The sequence below is a fragment of the Pseudophryne corroboree genome, chromosome 8 (assembly GCF_028390025.1).
Source record: "Pseudophryne corroboree isolate aPseCor3 chromosome 8, aPseCor3.hap2, whole genome shotgun sequence".
Classification (NCBI taxonomy): Eukaryota; Metazoa; Chordata; class Amphibia; order Anura; family Myobatrachidae; genus Pseudophryne; species Pseudophryne corroboree.
In genome coordinates, this window is record NC_086451.1 from 244,565,243 (window position 1) to 244,583,918 (window position 18,676).

Here is an 18,676-nt window from a genome sequence, read left to right on the forward strand (position 1 = left end):
AAAATTAGGATCCATTAAGGTCCAGATTTCGGCCCTGTCGATTTTCTTTCAGAGAGAACTGGCTTCAGTGCCTGAAGTCCAGACGTTTGTTAAGGGAGTGCTACATATACAGCCTCCTTTTGTGCCTCCAGTGGCACCCTGGGATCTGAATGTTGTTTTGGGTTTCCTAAAATCACATTGGTTTGAACCACTCAACACTGTGGACTTAAAATATCTCACATGGAAAGTGGTCATGCTGTTGGCCCTGGCTTCAGCCAGGCGTGTGTCAGAATTGGCGGCTTTATCCTGTAAAAGCCCTTACCTGATTTTTCATACGGACAGGGCAGAATTGAGGACTCGTCCTCCATTTCTCCCAAAGGTGGTTTCAGCGTTTCATCTGAACCAGCCTATTGTGGTACCTGCGGCTACTAAGGACTTGGAGGACTCCAAGTTGCTGGACGTTGTCAGGGCCCTGAAAATATATGTTTCCAGGACGGCTGGAGTCAGAAAATCTGACTCGCTATTTATCCTGTACGCACCCAACAAGCTGGGTGCTCCTGCTTCTAAGCAGACTATTGCTCGCTGGATTTGTAGTACAATTCAGCTTGCGCATTCTGTGGCAGGCCTGCCACAGCCAAAATCTGTAAAAGCCCACTCCACAAGGAAAGTGGGCTCATCTTGGGCGGCTGCCCGAGGGGTTTTGGCTTTACAACTTTGCCGAGCTGCTACTTGGTCAGGGTCAAATACTTTTGTGAAATTTTACAAATTTGACACTCTGGCTGAGGAGGACCTGGAGTTTTCTCACTCGGTGCTGCAGAGTCATCCGCACTCTCCCGCCCGTTTGGGAGCTTTGGTATAATCCCCATGGTCCTTATGGAGTTCCCAGCATCCACTAGGACGTCAGAGAAAATAAGAATTTACTTACCGATAATTCTATTTCTCGTAGTCCGTAGTGGATGCTGGGCGCCCATCCCAAGTGCGGATTATCTGCAATACTTGTACATAGTTATTGTTAACAAATCGGGTTATTGTTGTTGTGAGCCATCTATCCAGAGGCTCCTCTGTTATCATGCTGTTAACTGGGTTCATATCACAAGTTGTACGGTGTGATTGGTGTGGCTGGTATGAGTCTTACCCGGGATTCAAAATCCTTCCTTATTGTGTACGCTCGTCCGGGCACAGTATCCTAACTGAGGCTTGGAGGAGGGTCATAGGGGGAGGAGCCAGTGCACACCAGGTAGTCCTAAAGCTTTTCTTTTGTGCCCAGTCTCCTGCGGAGCCGCTATTCCCCATGGTCCTTACGGAGTGCCCAGCATCCACTACGGACTACGAGAAATAGAATTATCGGTAAGTAAATTCTTATTTTCTCCCCTATTTCAACTGGCTCCATAACATGTGAGCAGTGTAGTCAGTCATCACAAAATGCTGATAACGTGGGATAGTCCAGAGTCTTCCTGGCTGGGGGTTATAAAAACTATGATGTCGGATATGTTTTCTCAGCTCACTGCAGATGCCAATAAAACACGAGAACTGCAACAAGCAGTGGGTAACCGAACTGCTAAGGCTGATGCTTCCCATCCCCCGCTGTCTATAGGTGCACAAAAACGTGCTTTACCTGCAATCCTATCGGATTCTGATGATGATGTATAGGCGGATGGGGATGATGGGGACCCCATTAGTGGGGATTCCACCCCTACACAGGGTATAGAACCCCTCATATTGGCTATACGGGAAGTGTTAAAGCTCCCCCTGGAGGATGCTACTAATCAGCAGTCATTTTTCCTCCCACAAGACAAACTGACTGTCACCTTTCCTGATTCCAAAGAATTGGATGATTTACTTAAATTAGCATGGAAAAATCTAGATAAAAAATATCAGGTGTCCAAAAGGTTTTTAAATACCTTCCCATTTGCCCCTGAAGGCAGGAAATTCTGGGAAGAATCTCCAGCAGTAGACGTCTCTGTCTCTCGTTTTTCTAAAAAGTATAAGAATTCCTCGTGTCCCTGGATATCAAGGACGCCTACCTCCATATCCTGATTTGGCCTCCTCATCGGGCATATCTAAGATCCGCCCTCCTGAACAATCACTACCAGTTTTAGGCGTTGCCCTTCTGTCTGTCTACAGCTCCGAGGATGTTCACGGAAGTGATGGCGGAAATTATGTTTCAGCTCAGAGTCCAGGGGATCAACATTGTCCCTTTTCTGGACGATCTCCTGAAAAAAGCAAGTTCCAGGGAGCTTCTACTGCTCCATGTAGATCGCACTATCCAGCTTCTATCTCACCACGGGTGGATCCTCAATCTACAGAAGTCTCAACTGGAACAGTCTCAAAAGCTCCTGTTTCTGGGTATGATACTGGATACTGTAGCTCAGAGAGTGTTCCTACCAGGGGACAAGGTGAGAACACTTCAAGAGATGGTTCGCATGGTTCTCCGACCTGCTTGAGTTTCCATTCATCTTTGCATAAAATTGTTAGGGAAAATGGTGGCCTCGTACGAGGCGATACAGTTCGGCAGGTTCCATGCCAGACCCTTCCAATTGGACGTCCTGAACAAGTGGTCCGGTTCACATCTGCAGATGCACCGAATGATTCAGCTGTCACCCCAGGCCAGGATTTCACGCCTGTGGTGGTTACAGCCTTCCAACCAGCTGGAAAGTCGACGTTTCAGGATTCAGTATTCGGTCCTCCTCACGACGGATGTGAGCCTGAGAGGATGGGGAGCTGTCACCCAGGGGGCGCAGTTCCAGGCAGGTGGTCTGCCCAAGAGGCCCTACGTCAGATCAATATTCTGGAACTTCGTGCTATCTACAATGCTCTGATTCAGGCTTCCCCTCTACTCAGGGATTAGGCGATCCAGGTTCAGTCGGACAATGCCACGGCAGTGGCATACATCAATTGACCAGGAGGGACAAAAAGCAGGTACCAGCATGCGAGAAGTGTCAAAAATACTTCTCTGGGTGGAAAGAAATGCAAGAGTACTGTCCGCAATTTTCATTCCAGGAGTGGACAACTGGGAAGCGGACTTCCTGAGTCGCCACGACCTCCACCCGGGGGAGTGGGGATTACATCCTCGGGTGTTTCAACAGATTGTCGACAGGTGGGGATACCCGTAGATCGACATGATGGCGTCTCGCCTCAACAAGAAGCTTTGCTGCTACTGCTTGCGAACCAGGGACCCTCAGGCGAGTGCAGTGGATGCACTTACGTCGCCTTGGCCTTACTGGCTGGCCTACCTATTTCCTCCGATTCCGTTGATCCCAAGGGTGCTCCAATGGATCAGACATCAGTGAGTCCAAGCAATCCTGATTGCGCCGGATTGGCCCCAAAGGGCGTAGTACGCAACTCTTCTGGACATGTCCATAGAAGACCCTTGGCCTCTGCCGCTAAGAAAGGATCTTCTCCAGCAAGGACTGTTTGTCTACCCGGACTTATGGCGGCATGGAAGTTGAGCGGAATATCCTAGCTCACAAAGGGCTTTCCAAAAAAGTTATTGCCACTATGGTGCAAGGCAGAAAACCTGTGATGTCAAAACATTATCATCATATCTGGAGGAGATATGTCTCTTGGTGCGAGGAACACACGTATCCGCCTGCGGAGTTTCACTCTGGACGTTTCCTGCAGGCTGGTGTGGATAAAGGCTTACGTCTGGGTTCCGTTAAGATCCAGATTTCAGCTCTCTCGATTTTCTTTCAGAAGAAATTGGCACTGTTGCCAGAAGTTCAGACCTTCTTACAAGTGGTACTCCACATCCAACCTCCCTTTGTGCCGTCTCTGGCACTCTGGGCTTTGGATGTAGTGTTGACATTTCTACAGTCCTCCTGGTTTGAGCCTCTGATGACTGTAGAAGTACCTCACATGGAAGACAGTGATGTTATTGGCCCTGGCTTCTGCTAGACGCATTTCAGAATTGGCGCCTTATCGTGTAAAAGTCCATACTTGGTCTTTTTTGAGGACAGAGCGGAGCTCTGGACTAGACAGCAGTTCCTGCCGAAGGTTGTCTCCGCATTCCACCTGAATCAACTTATTGTGGTTCCATCCTGTTCTGACGCTCCGACTCCTCCGGTGTCTTTGGATGTGGTGCATGGCTTGAAGATCTGTGTCAGGCGCACAGCTCGGGTCAGGAAGACGGATTCTTTATTCATGCTTTATGATGCGCAGAAAAAGGGTTGTCCTGCTTCAAAGCAGACCATTGCTCGTTGGATTAGCCTTACTATCCAACAGGCCTATGTGTCGGCAGCTTTACCTGTTCCTCAGTCTCTGAAGGCCCACTCTACAAGGTCAGTGGGCTCTTCCTAGGCGGCTGCCCGTGGAGTCTCGGCCTTGCAACTATGCCGAGCGGCTACCTGTCGGGGAAGAACACTTTTTTTTGTGAAGTTCTACAAATTTGATACCCTGGCCAAAGAGGATACCCAGTTTGGGCAGGCGGTGCTACAGCAGTCTCCGCCAGTTTCCGCCCGTTCTGGAAGTTTTGGGACATCCCCATAGTACTAATTCTGTCCCCAATATCCCTTATGGATGCTAGAGAAAAGTCCATAAAAAGTCCATTATCGTAGTCCATAAGGGATATTGGGTGCCCGCCTCTGTGCGGTGACTTCTGCAGGTTCTCTGTTCTGTGTTTCATGTTCAGCGGTTTTCTCTTTTTCTGTTGCCAGCCGTTGCTGGCCAGGTTATGTTATGGTGTGCTGGTGTGAAAATCTCACCACACTTGTCATGTTTCCTTCTCTCAAGAATGTCCTGTTTTACCTATAAATGCCTGTAGGAGGGGGCATAGAGGGGAGGAGCCACCACACCCAGTTGAAGAAATGTAAAGTGCACTGGCTCCTTTGGACCCATCTATACACCATCGTACTAATTCTGTCCCCAATATCCCTTATGGACTACGAGAAAAGGAATTACCGGTAGGTATTTAAAATCCAATTTTTTTTCAATTTCAGAATATTTCTAAACATAAATATCAAAATCGGGAAAGCTTCTTGGCTGATGTGAACCTAATTAGTGCTAACAGTGTAAGATATAATGGTAAGTTCATATTTAGAATATGCTGGTTTCTGGATACTTCATCACGTACTGTAATCTGTCTTGTTCCGGTCATACTTCCCTGATGTATTGCTTATCTATCTTCTTTTTACACAACAATAGCATACCACTATGGCTAACCTCCCTCCTAGGGTTGGACAATAGGAGGGAGGTTAGCCATAGTGGTATGCTATAGGGGGAGGGGAGGGGGGAGTTGTTCAGTTTAGGTGGAATTCTTAGGAGAGGCCATTCATTTTTTTTCTTTTTGAATAGTGATAAGTCTGGAGATACCACACCCTAGTGGTCTTGTGCCCTCACCAACTCTTCTTCCCTCACCAACTCTTCTTCCCCTTGTTTCTCAGAGGGGTTTTCATCAAAACTTGAAGTCTTCCTTTGCAGAGCCCTTAGCAACTTCATCCAGTTTGATCCTTCCCAGGTATAGATTATTGCATGACATTAGCATTTGCCAGAATAGTAAACATGAACCTGATCAGTTTCAGTTACTGGATTAATAAGGAGATAGACAGGGTTAACCTTGCCTTTAAACAAGTTGCAAGCTGAATAAATTTGACCATTGATCAATTTACACTACCTGAGACGGGTTCCTCCAGGTTGACAGTGTCACCCATAGGTGTGCAAGGCTTGTGACCTCGGCCCTACATTTAATAAAATGTGACTGAGACAGGTAAGTGGTTAAAGCAGAATGGGGGAAGGCAACAGCATCAAGAGATGCTCAGTGGCACCTTCCTATCTCTGCCAAACTGTCTGACAGCCTCACTCCTGTTACTGGAAGCTCTCGAGAAATAAAGAAAACGCATTTTCTCTTGCGTCCTAGAGGATGCTGGGGTCCACGTTAGTACCATGGGGTATAGACAGGTCCACCAGGAGCCATTGGCACTTTAAGAGTTTTAGAGTGTGGGCTGGCTCCTCCCTCTATGCCCCTCCTACCAGACTAAGTTTAGAAAATGTGCCCGAGGAGCCGGTCACAGCTAGGGGAGCTCTCCAGAGTTTTCCTAGTAAAAAGTTTTGTTAGAGTTTTTCTCTGACATCCTAGTGGATGCTGGGGACTCCGTAAGGACCATGGGGAATAGACGGGCTCCGCAGGAGACTGGGCACTCTAAAAGAAAGATTAGGTACTATCTGGTGTGCACTGGCTCCTTCCTCTATGCCCCTCCTCCAGACCTCAGTTAGAATCTGTGCCCGGCCAGAGCTGGATGCACCTAGTGGGCTCTCCTGAGCCTGCTAGTAAAGAAAGTAATGTTAGGTTTTTTATTTTCAGTGAGATCTGCTGGCAACAGACTCACTGCTACGTGGGACCGAGGGGAGAGAAGCAAGCGTACCTGTTCACAGCTAGGTTGCGCTTCTTAGGCTACTGGACACCATTAGCTCCAGAGGGTTCGAACACAGGCAAAGGTCCTCGGTCGTCCGTTCCCGGAGCCGCGCCGCCGTCCCCCTCGCAGAGCCAGAAGATCAGAAGTTGGTGATGAAATCGGCGGCTGAAGACTCCTGTCTTCATTAAGGTAGCGCACAGCACCGCAGCTGTGCGCCATTGCTCCCACTGCACACCACACACTCCGGTCACTGTAGGGTGCAGGGCGCTGGGGGGGGGGGGGCGCCCTGGGCAGCAATAAGAATACCTTTGGCATAAAAAAGACACATAATACAGTCTGTGGCTGTATATGTGTAAAACCCCTGCCATTTTTTAGTCAGAAACAGCGGGACAGAAGCCCGCCGCTGAGGGGGCAGGGCCTTCTTCCTCAGCACACCAGCGCCATTTCTCTTCACAGCTCCGCTGGAAGGACGCTCCCCAGGCTCTCCCCTGCAGTCTCCTGGCACTAAGAGGGTAAAAAGAGAGGGGGTCACATAAATTTAGGCAAAAGGTGTATTGATACAGCAGCTATTGGGAAAAATTCACTTCTGGTAGTGTGTATCCCTGTGTATATAGCGCTGTGGTGTGTGCTGGCATACTCTTTCTCTGTCTCCCCATAGACCTTGTGGGGTCCTGTCCTCAGTCAGAGCATTCCCTGTGTGTGTGCTGTGTGTCGGTACGGCTGTGTCGACATGTTTGATAAGGAGGGTTACGTGGAGGCGGAGCAAGTGCAGATAAATGTGGTGTCGCCCCCGTCGGTGCCGACACCTGATTGGATGGATATGTGGAAGGTCTTAAATGACAATGTAAACTCATTACATAAGAGAGTTGATTATGTTGCTGCCGGGGGACAGCCGGGCTCTCAACCCGGGCCTGCCCAGGCGCCTCAGAGGCCGTCAGCGTCTCAAAAACGCCCACTATCTCAGTTCGTTGACACAGATGTCGACACTGAGTCCGACTCCAGCGTCGACGAGGATGAGGCACTATTACAGCCCAAAATGACTAAGGCCATCCGATACATGATTATTGCAATGAAAAATGTATTACACATTTCAGAGGCTGACCCTGTCCCTGACAAGAGGGTAAATATGTTTGGGGAGAAAAAGCAGCCAGTGACTTTTCCCCCGTCACATGAATTAAATGAGTTATGTGAAGAAGCGTGGTCTTCCCCCTGATAAGAAAGTGGTGATTCCCAAGAGAATACTATTGGCGTACCCTTTCCCGCCAACAGATAGGTTACGCTGGGAATCCTCTCCTAGGGTTGACAAGGCCCTGACGCGCTTATCTAAAAGAGTGGCCCTGCCATCTCAGGATACGGCCGCCCTAAAGGAACCTGCGGATAGGAAGCTGGAAGGTATCTTGAAGTCTGTGTATACACACTCTGGTACTCTACTGAGACCGGCTATTGCTTCAGCTTGGATGTGCAGTGCTGTTGCAGCATGGACAGATACTCTGTCAGAGGGGTTGGATACCCTGGACAGGGATACCGTATTGCTAACACTTAGCCATATTAAAGATGTCGTCTTATATAGGCGGGATGCCCAGAGGGACATTTGCCTGCTGGGCTCTCGAATAAATGCAATGTCCATTTCTGCCAGGAGGGTCTTATGGACTCTGCAATGGACAGGGGATGCCGACTCTAAAAAAACACATGGAGGTTTTGCCTTATAAGGGTGAGGAATTGTTTGGGGACGGTCTCTCGGACCTCGTATCAACAGCGACAGCTGGAAAGTCGACTTTCTTGCCACAGGTTTCCTCACAGCCTAAGAAAGCACCGTATTACCAAATGCAGTCCTTTCGTTCTCAAAAAAGCAAGAGAGTCAGAGGTGCATCCTTTCTTGCCAGAGGCAGGGGTAGAGGAAAGAAGCTGCACCATGCAGCCAGTTCTCAGGAACAAAAGTCCTCCCCTGCTTCCACTAAGTCCACCGCATGACGCTGGGGCTCCACAGGCGGAGCCAGGAGCGGTGGGGGCGCGTCTCCGAAATTTCTGCAACCAGTGGGTTCACTCACAAGTGGATCCTTGGGTTATACAAATTGTATCTCAGGGATACAAGCTGGAATTCGAAGTGACGCCCCCTCACCGTTACCTAAAATCCGCCTTGCCAGCTTCTCCCACGGGGAGGGAGATAGTCCTGACGGCTATTCACAAGCTGTACCTCCAGCAAGTGATAATAATGGTACCCCCCCTTCAGCAGGGAAGGGGTTACTATTCCACACTGTTTGTGGTACCGAAACCGGACGGTTCGGTAAGACCCATTCTAAATTTAAAATCCTTGAACATTTACATGAAAAAGTTCAAGTTCAAAATGGAATCGCTCAGAGCGGTCATTGCCAGCCTGGCAGAGGGGGATTTTATGGTATCTCTGGACATCAAGGATGCGTACTTGCATGTCCCCATTTATCCGCCTCACCAGGAGTACCTCAGGTTTGTGGTACAGGACTGTCATTACCAGTTCCAGACGTTGCCGTTTGGTCTATCCACGGCATCGAGAGTCTTTACCAAGGTAATGGCGGAGATGATGGTACTTCTCCGGAAGCAAGGAGTTACAGTTATCCCGTACTTGGACGATCTCCTCATAAAGGCGAGGTCCAGAGAGCAGTTGTTGGTCAGCGTAGCGCACTCTCAGGAAGTGTTGCTACGGCACGGCTGGATTCTGAATATTCCAAAGTCGCAGCTGATTCCTACGACGCGTCTGCCCTTCCTGGGCATGATTCTGGACACAGAACAGAAGAAGGTATTTCTCCCGGAGGAGAAGGCTCAGGAGTTAGTGACCATGGTCAGGGATCTCCTGAAACCAAAGCAGGTGTCGGTGCATCACTGCACGCGAGTCCTGGGAAAGATGGTAGCGTCATACGAAGCCATTCCTTTCGGCAGGTTCCATGCCAGGATCTTTCAGTGGGATCTGTTGGACAAGTGGTCCGGATCGCATCTTCAAATGCATCTGCTGATCGCCCTGTCCCCGAGGGCCAGGGTGTCTCTTCTGTGGTGGCTGCAGAGTGCTCATCTTCTCGAGGGCCGCAGGTTCGGCATACAGGACTGGGTCCTGGTGACCACGGATGCAAGCCTCCGCGGATGGGGGGCAGTCACTCAGGGAAGAAACTTCCAGGGGCTGTGGTCAAGTCAGGAGACTCGTCTGCACATAAACATACTGGAATTAAGGGCCATATACAACACCCTGAGTCAAGCGGAGCCCCTGCTTCGAGACCAACCAGTGCTGATTCAGTCAGACAACATCACGGCAGTCGCCCATGTAAACGGACAGGGCGGCACAAGAAGCAGGGTGGCGATGGCGGAAGCCACAAGGATTCTTCGTTGGGCGGAGAATCACGTACAAGCACTGTCAGCAGTGTTCATTCCGGGAGTGGACAACTGGGAAGCAGACTTCCTCAGCAGGCACGACCTCCACCCGGGAGAGTGGGAACTTCATCAAGAAGTCTTCAAGCAGATTGCAAATCGGTGGGAACGGCCACAGGTGGACATGATGGCGTCCCGCCTAAACAAAAAGCTAAAAAAAATATTGCGCCAGGTCAAGGGACCCTCAGGCGATAGCTGTGGACGCACTGATAACTCCGTGGGTGTTCCAGTCGGTATATGTGTTTCCTCCTCTTCCTCTCATACACAAGGTACTGAGAATAGTAAGAAAAAGAGGAGTGAGAACGATACTCATTGTTCCGGATTGGCCAAGAAGGACTTGGTACCCAGAACTTCAAGAGATGGTCACAGAGGTCCCATGGCCTCTGCCTCTCAGACAGGACCTGTTGCAGCAGGGGCCCTGTCTGTTCCAAGACTTACCGCGGCTGCGTTTGACGGCATGGCGGTTGAACGCCGTATCCTAGCGGAAAAGGGTATACCGAATGAAGTAATTCCTACGCTGATAAGAGCTAGGAAGGATGTGACAGCAAAGCATTATCACCGCGTATGGCGGAAATATGTTGCTTGGTGTGAGGCCAGGAAGGCCCCTACAGAGGACTTCCAGTTGGGTTGTTTTCTGCATTTCCTACAGTCAGGTGTGACTATGGGCCTCAAATTAGGGTCCATAAAGGTTCAGATCTCGGCCCTATCCGTTTTCTTTCAAAAAGAACCGGCTTCACTGCCTGAGGTTCAGACGTTTGTAAAGGGAGTGCTGCATATTCAGCCTCCTTTTGTGCCACCAGTGGCACCTTGGGATCTTAACGTTGTGTTGGATTTCCTGAAATCCCACTGGTTTGAGCCAATTAAGACCGTGGAGCTAATATATGTCACGTGGAAAGTGGTCATGCTATTGGCCTTAGCTTCGGCTAGGCGTGTGTCAGAATTGGCGGCTTTGTCATGTAAAAGCCCCTATCTGATCTTCCATATGGACAGGGCAGAATTGAGGACTCGTCCCCAATTTCTCCCTAAGGTGGTATCATCGTTTCATTTGAACCAACCTATTGTGGTGCCTGCGGCTACTAGGGACTTGGAGGATTCCAAGTTGCTGGACGTAGTCCGGGCTTTGAAAATTTATGTTTCCAGAACGGCGGGAGTCAGAAAGTCTAACTCGCTGTTTATTCTGTATGCAGCCAACAAGGTTGGCGCTCCTGCTTCGAAGCAGACAATTGCTCGCTGGATCTGTAGCACGATTCAGCTGGCTCACTCTGCGGCTGGATTGCCGCATCCAAAATCAGTAAAAGCCCATTTTACAAGGAAGGTGGGCTCTTCTTGGGCGGCTGCCCGAGGGGTCTCGGCTTTACAACTTTGCCGAGCTGCTACTTGGTCAGGTTCAAACACATTTGCTAAGTTCTACAAGTTTGATACCCTGGCTGAGGAGGACCTTGAGTTTGCTCATTCGGTGCTCCAGAGTCGTCCGCACTCTCCCGCCCGTTTGGGAGCTTTGGTATAATCCCCATGGTCCTTACGGAGTCCACAGCATCCACTAGGACGTCAGAGAAAATAAGAATTTACTCACCGGTAATTCTATTTCTCGTAGTCCGTAGTGGATGCTGGGCGCCCGTCCCAAGTGCGGACTTCTTCTGCAATACGTGTATATAGTTATTGCTTACTAAAGGGTTATTGTTATGAGTCATCCGTTGATTGAGGCTCAGTTGTTGTTCATACTGTTAACTGGGTATGGTTATCACAAGTTATACGGTGTGGCTGGTATGAGTCTTACCCTGGATTCCAAATCCTTTCCTTGTAGTGTCAGCTCTTCCGGGCACAGTTTCCCTAACTGAGGCCTGGAGGAGGGGCATAGAGGGAGGAGCCAGTGCACACCAGATAGTACCTAATCTTTCTTTTAGAGTGCCCAGTCTCCTGCGGAGCCCGTCTATTCCCCATGGTCCTTACGGAGTCCCCAGCATCCACTACGGACTACGAGAAATAGAATTACCGTGAGTAAATTCTTATTTTTATTTTACAGGGAGGCTGCTGGTAACAGCCTCCCTGCAGCAAAGGGACTGAGGGGGGAAGCAATGTCCGCCCTGCGGGGTCTGAGCCACTGTCTCTACTGACTGGACACTGAGCACCAGAGGGGTCGGATCGCTCCCCGCCACAGGGGATTGCTCGCCCCAGCAGCATGCCGCCACCCCCTTACAGAGCTGAAGAAGTGGCGAGTGAGACACCGACCCCCCTAGCAAGCGGGGGGCCGGTGTTAAGATGGCAGTGGGGAGGGAGCGCAGTATTAACTGCGCTCCTAGGAAGGCTCAGCAGTACATGGTGCGGCGCTGTGAGGGGCGCTTACCCCCTACACTGGTCCAGAAGCCTGTCGGGGTCCTCGGATCTCAGCCAGCACTAATTCCTCAGGCCAGTATAATCCATGAAGAGCGGGAAGACCGCGCCATTAAGGTTGCGGAGCTTCTCCTCAGAGCGGATCCAGCAACGTTTCAGTGCCATTTTCCTGCCTGCACAGTGCTGAGAAGGAGAATTAGGTTCCTCCACAGCAACTCCAGCTATCTGTAAACGGTACCAGGGGGTTGTAGAAGGGGGGGGGGAGGCTGTAATACGACTGTGTGTCCTATTAAGGTGCACAGTCAGTGCTGATAAGTGGTCTCCCTTTGGCAAAAGTGTGTGGGTTGGCTCCAATCTCTGTGTCTCTTGCCATTCTTGGGGGGAAATTCTGTCTGCCCACACCTGTGTGTGTGGAGTGTTTGGTGGTCTCCTTTAGCTATGTCCAGGGACACTGTGTCATATGCTGCAGAGGATTTGTCCTCCCAGGATGATCCCATTCCATGTAATTAGGATAGCACTGCTTTAGCACAGATACCAGCAAGGGAGCCTGAGTGGTTTTCCTCTATCAAATCTTGGATTTCTCAGATTTCTGACAGGGTTGCAAGTAATGAATCTGCAACCCAGGTATTACAGAACTCTATGGCAGTATGGCCGGTTTCTGGTACCTCAGGACGCTCCGCTATATACCCCTATAAGCGTGCGCTTGTGCATGTCACACAAGACGACACGAATACCGATTCTGACACCACAGACAGTGATGGGGATGTGTCGCGGGGGTCCGCATCTCTTGCAAAAGGGGTGCAATTGATGATAGAGGCTATCAGGGATGTGTTGAATATTAATGATACCAAACCTGACAAGGTTGAGGAGGCCTTTTTCACTGAAAATAAAAAGGCCTCGCTAACCTTCCCTGCGTCAAAGGAATTGAATGCTATATTTGAGAAAGCATGGGAAATCCCTGAGAAAAAATTCCAGATCCCTAAACAGGTACAGATGGCGTTTCCTTTCCCTGAGGAGGATAGAAAGAAGTGGGAAAACCCGCCGACTGTTGACGCATCTGTGTCCAGACTCTCAAAGAAGGTGGTTTTACCTGTTCCAGGATCTACCGCCTTTAAAGGAGCCGGCTGATCTGAAAATTGATAACATGCTTAAATCAGTGTACACTGCTTCAGGGGCCATAATACGTCCCACTATTGCTAGTGCATGGATTGCAAAGGCTATAGTAAAGTGGTCGGCTACCTTACTTGAGGATTTGGATACGATGAATAAGGATGATGTGTCATTATTTTTATGCAACATTCATGATTCAGCAGGTTTTATGGTAGAATCCATGAAAGACCTGTGTTCCATGGCTGCGGGAATATCTTCCATGTCTGTTTCAGCTCGTCGGGGACTGTGGCTGCGCCAGTGGTCGGCCGATGCGGAATCCAGAAAAAGTGTGACGTCCCTACCCTATACGGGTCAGGCTCTCTCTGGGGAAGCTCTAGACGCGTGGATATCCACGGCTACAGCGGGTAAGTCTCCGTTTCCCTCAGCAGCACCTGCTCCGAAGAAATCCTTCTCTTCATCTGCAACACAGTCCTTTCGGCCTAACAAGCCTAGAAAGGCCAGACCGTCCAATACCTTCTTTAGGGGCGGTCGAGTTAAGTCCAAGAAACCTGCCGCTGTAGGTTCACAGGAACAAAAGCCTGCTTCAGGTACGCCAAAGTCCTCCACGTGACGGTGGACCGCACGGCCTGGAGGTGGGGCCAGTGGGAGCGAGACTTAGACAATTCAGTCACGTCTGTGTATCGTCCGGCCTGGATCCCTGGGTGATAGATATCAAGAAGCTGTTCAAAAGCTGGTGGAGGCACAGGTCATTGTGCCAGTTCCTCCTCCTGCGCAGGCCACAGGTTACTATTCAAACCTTTTCGTGGTACCGAAACCAGATAGTTCGGTCAGGCCCATTCTGAACCTAAAATCATTGAAACCCTTTCTCAAGGAGTCTCTCAGGTGGGTGATATCAGGTCTGGAAGAAGGGGAATACCTGGTATCCCTGGATATCAAGGATGCGTACCTCCACATTTCGATATGGCTGCCGCATCAGGCTTATCTCCGTTTCGCATTGCTGGACTGTCATTTCCAGTTCCAGGCCCTGCCATTCGGCCTCTCCACAGGACCGAGGGTGATGGCAGAGATGATGGTTCCCCTACTCAAACAGGGGGTGAACATCATTCCATATCTGGACGATCTGCTAATAAAGGCATTGTTCAAGGAGAAGCTGCTGCAGTCCATTGTTCTCACAACACGCCTTCTCAAGAGTCATGGTTGGTTTCTGTACCTTCCAAAGTCACATTTGGAACCAACCCAGAGCTTGTTCTTTCTGGGAATGATCCTGGACACGAAAGTGCAGAAGGTGTTTCTTCCGCAGGAAAAGGCGTTGGTAATTCATGCTATGGTCCATGATGTCCTGAAGCCAGCCCGTTTGTCGGTTCATCAATGCATTCGCCTACTAGGAAAGATGGTGGCCTCTTACGAGGCCCTCCAGTACGGGAGGTTCCACGCTTCCAACTGGATCTTCTGGACAAGTGGTTGGGATCTCATCTCCACATGCACCAGAGAATTTGTCTGTCGCCAAAGGCCAGGATTTCGTTCCTCTGGTGGTTACAATTACCTCACCTTCTGGAGGGCCCCAGGTTCGGGATTCAGAATTGGGAACTGAAGCACCACGTTAAGGTCCCAAGGCGCCGTAGGGTCCTACTAACCACGGATGCGAGCCTTCGGGGCTGGGGAGCAGTCACTCAAGGAGTAATTTTCCAAGGACAGTGGTCAAGCCTGGAAGCCGGCCTGCCCATCAACATCCTGGAACTAAGAGCCGTCTACAACGGCCTTCTTCAGGAGGCCCCTCTTCTAAGAAATCAGGCCATTCAAGTGCAGTCGGACAACGTAACAGCAGTGGCTTACATAAACCGACAGGGCGAAACGAAGAGCAGAGCGGCAATGTCACAGGTGACAAGAATACTCCTCTGGACAGAAAAACACACGTTGGCGCGGTCAGCCATCTTCATTCCGGGAGTAGACAACTGGGAAGCAGACTTCCTCAGCAGACACAATCTCCATCCAGGGGAGTGGGGTCTCCATCCGGAGGTATTCAAGGAAATAACAGACCTTTGGGGATTACCCCAAATAGACATGATGGCCTCTCGTCTCAATAAGAAGCTTCTGCATTATTGTTGCAGGTCGAGGGACCCACAAGCAGTGGCAGTGGACGCCCTTTTGTCTCCGTGGGTGTTCCAGTCAATGTACGTGTTTCCACCACTCCCACTCATCCCAAGATTCTTAAAGCTCATAAGGAGAACAAGGATTCAAGCGATCCTCATTGCTCCAGACTAGCCGAGAAGGGCTTGGTATGTGGACCTTCTGAATCTACTGCAAGAAGAACCGAGGCCTCTTCCTCTTCGGGAGGATCTGTTGCCACAGTGGCCGTTAGCCTATCCAGACTTACCGTGGCTACGTTTGACGGCATGGAAGTTGAACGCCTGATACTTGCTCAGAAGGGCATTCCGAAGAAGGTCATTCCTATTCTGATACAGGCTACGAAAGTGGTAACATCTAAACATTACCATCATATTTGGAAGAAATATGTCTCTTGGTGTGAATCCAAGAAGTTTCCTACGGTGGAGTTTCAACTTGATGTTTTCTCCTCTTCCTGCAGGCAGGTGTGAATATGGGCCTGAGGTTGGGATCTGTGAAGGTCCAGATTTCGGCCCTATCTATTTTCTTCCAGAAACAATTGGCTGCCCTCCCTGAGGTTCAGACAATTTTGAAGGGAGTTTTGCACATCCAACCTCCCTTTGTACCGCCTACAGCGCCTTGGGACCTTAACGTGGTGCTTCAGTTCCTCCAGTCGGATTGGTTTGAGCCTCTACAGGAGGTTGAGGTCAAATTTCTTACATGAAAGGCGGTCACGTTGTTGGCCTCCGCTTCTGCTAGACGCGTGTCCGAATTGGGGGCTTTATCCTGTAAAAGCCCTTACTTGATCTTCCACGAAGATAGGGCTGAGCTCCGGACTCGTCAGCAGTTTCTTCCGAAGGTTGTGTCAGCATTTCATATCAACCAACCTATTGTGGTGCCGGGTGGCTACTGACTCCTCAATCACATCAAAGTCCTTTGATGTTGTAAGGGCTCTGAAGATATTTGTGAAGAGAACTTCAAGAAAATTGGGTGTCCTGGTTCTAAGCAGACTATTTCTCGCTGGATTCGGTTCACTATCCAGCACGCTTATTCTATGGCAGGACTGCCGTGTCCAAAATCTGTTAAGGCCCACTCTACTCGTAAGGTGGGGTCTTCCTGAGCGGCTGCCCGGGGTGTCTCGTCAGTGCAACTTTGCCGAGCTGCAACTTTGTCTGGGGTGAACACGTTTGCAAAGTTTTACAAGTTCGATACTTTGACTGAACTTCAGATCATCACAGGCCAATCTGTTCTGCAAGTGCCTCCGCGCTCTCCCTCCAGTTCTGGGAGCTTTGGTACATCCCCATGGTACTAATGTGGACCCCAGCATCCTCTAGGACGTAAAAGAAAATAGGATTTTGGTTACCTACCGGTAAATCTTTTTCTCGTAGTCCGTAGAGGATGCTGGGCGCCCACCCAGCGCTTCGTTTTCCTGCAACCGTTATCTGGTTCAGTACAACTTGGTTTAGTAATGTTTCAGCAGTTGCTGAGTTTTTAAGCTGGTTAGCTTGATGTGCCTTGTATGTGTGAGCTGGCATGAATCTTGCCACTATCTGTGTTAAATCCTTCCCTCGAAGATGTCAGTCTCCTCGGGCACAATTTCTAGACTGAGTCTGGTAGGAGGGGCATAGAGGGAGGAGCCAGCCCACACTCTCAAACTCTTAAAGTGCCAATGGTTACTGGTGGACCCGTCTATACCCCACGGTACTAATGTGGACCCCAGCATCCTCTACGGACTACGAGAAAAGGATTTACCGGTAGGTAACCAAAATGCTATTTTCTGTAACATCCTAGTGGATACTGGGAACTGTACTCTAGTACCGTGGGGGTATAGATCGGGTCCGTAGGAGCCTGGCACTTAAAGAAATTAACAGTGTGTGCTGGCTCCTCCCCTTTATGCCCCTCTTGCAAACTCAGTTTAGAAAAATGTGCCCAAGAAGCCGGGTGCATTCCTCTGGAGCTCCAGAGTGTTTTCTTCAGAAATGCTATTTAGTTTATTATTTTCAGGTAGCACTGGTTGGCAATCTGCATGCGTCGTGGGACTTAGGGGAAGGCGCGGGGGGGGGGGGGGGGGGGGACGCCGGACCAACCTCCTGAGGGTTAATGGTTCCGTTATCCCCACTGACAGGACATTAAGCTCCTGAGGCTCGTTTCCCATACTATACTGTGTGTGCCCAGGCCAGCAGCGTGTCGCCACCCCCTAACAGATGCTGAAAACAGACGATTGGTGCGGTTAGCGGGTCTCCGGTGTCATGTGGCGGCTAAAAACCTGCGAGCTGCAGTGCCCTCCGCGGACCCAAACACTGGCGGTATGAAGGGGATGAAAGCTTTCTTATTATTACACTGAGGTGTATGTACGTGTAACCAGTATAAATATAACTATAGAGACTGCGTGCCATTGAAGGGGCGGGGCTTCCCGGAGAGCGGGACCAGCGGCAAAAAGGCGCCATTTCCAGCTGCTGCTGACTGAAAGGCTGCATAACAGAACTCCTCCACAGACCCTGCTGAACACCAATAGTACTGCTAACGGGGGTTATAGATAAAGGGGAGCGTATCAGCAGTGATTCACTGTTTATCTATATTTATTTATTTCCAGCTTTTCTGGATATTGTGTGCTGGTCCAATTCCGCTCTGTGTCACTCCAGTGGGTCTGTCTGGGATGCGGGAGTCTCACTGTTGTGTTGTCATTGCACTGTATTTCTCATAACTCTGTGTGTTTCTGCGATAACATGTCTGGGGAAAAAGGCTGTGTGTCCTTCATTTAGTACTTTCTCACCAGATGGGTCTCTTATGTGCAATCAATGTTCCATACCCTCTCAGGGTAGTAGTATGCAGGAACCAGAATGGTTAGAATCTGTCAAAAACATGATTCATAACATAAATACAGAGTTGTCCACAGCTAGGCTAGAGCGACAGTCCCTAAAACAGTCGGTAGATAATGTTTATTTAGACTGCTGACCTCAAGACAGGCTCCTCAGCCCCATCTGTTGGTCTCACCTAAACATTCACTTCCACAAATTCTCCAATCTGACTCTTATACTGAATTACCAGAGCTGGATGAGGGGGAAATTGACATGGAAGAGGACAATGCTCTGTTCCCGGGTGTTGAGGCCCTGATATATTCCATTAGGGATGTACTCAACATACCGGTAAGGAATCCGAACCAGAAGAGGAATTATTTTTAAATAGAAAACAAAAATCCTCGGCTACCTTCCCTATCTCTAAGGAGTTAAACTCACTTTCCAGGGAGGCATGAGTCAACCCTGACAAAATTCAAGACCCATCAGCGGTCATTGAATTCTTTCCCTCTTCCTTCTGAGGACAGAAAAACTTGGGGAAACAACCCTGGGGGTGGATACGTCAGTGTCCAGACTGTCTCGTAAATTGGTATTACTTGTACCTGGGGCTATCTCCCT

At 49.7% G+C, this 18,676-nt stretch overlaps 1 protein-coding gene across 2 annotated transcripts in view; it reads left to right on the plus strand.

Annotated features, from left to right (window-relative positions):
- Positions 1-18,676, plus strand: part of TAF1 (TATA-box binding protein associated factor 1) — a 298,119-nt gene that overhangs the window by 258,265 nt on the left and 21,178 nt on the right. For both annotated transcript variants that reach the window (XM_063937154.1, XM_063937155.1), the window contains exon 33: positions 4,914-4,998. In XM_063937154.1, coding sequence (XP_063793224.1) covers positions 4,914-4,998 — 85 coding nt within the window. The remainder of the gene's footprint in view (positions 1-4,913; positions 4,999-18,676) is intronic.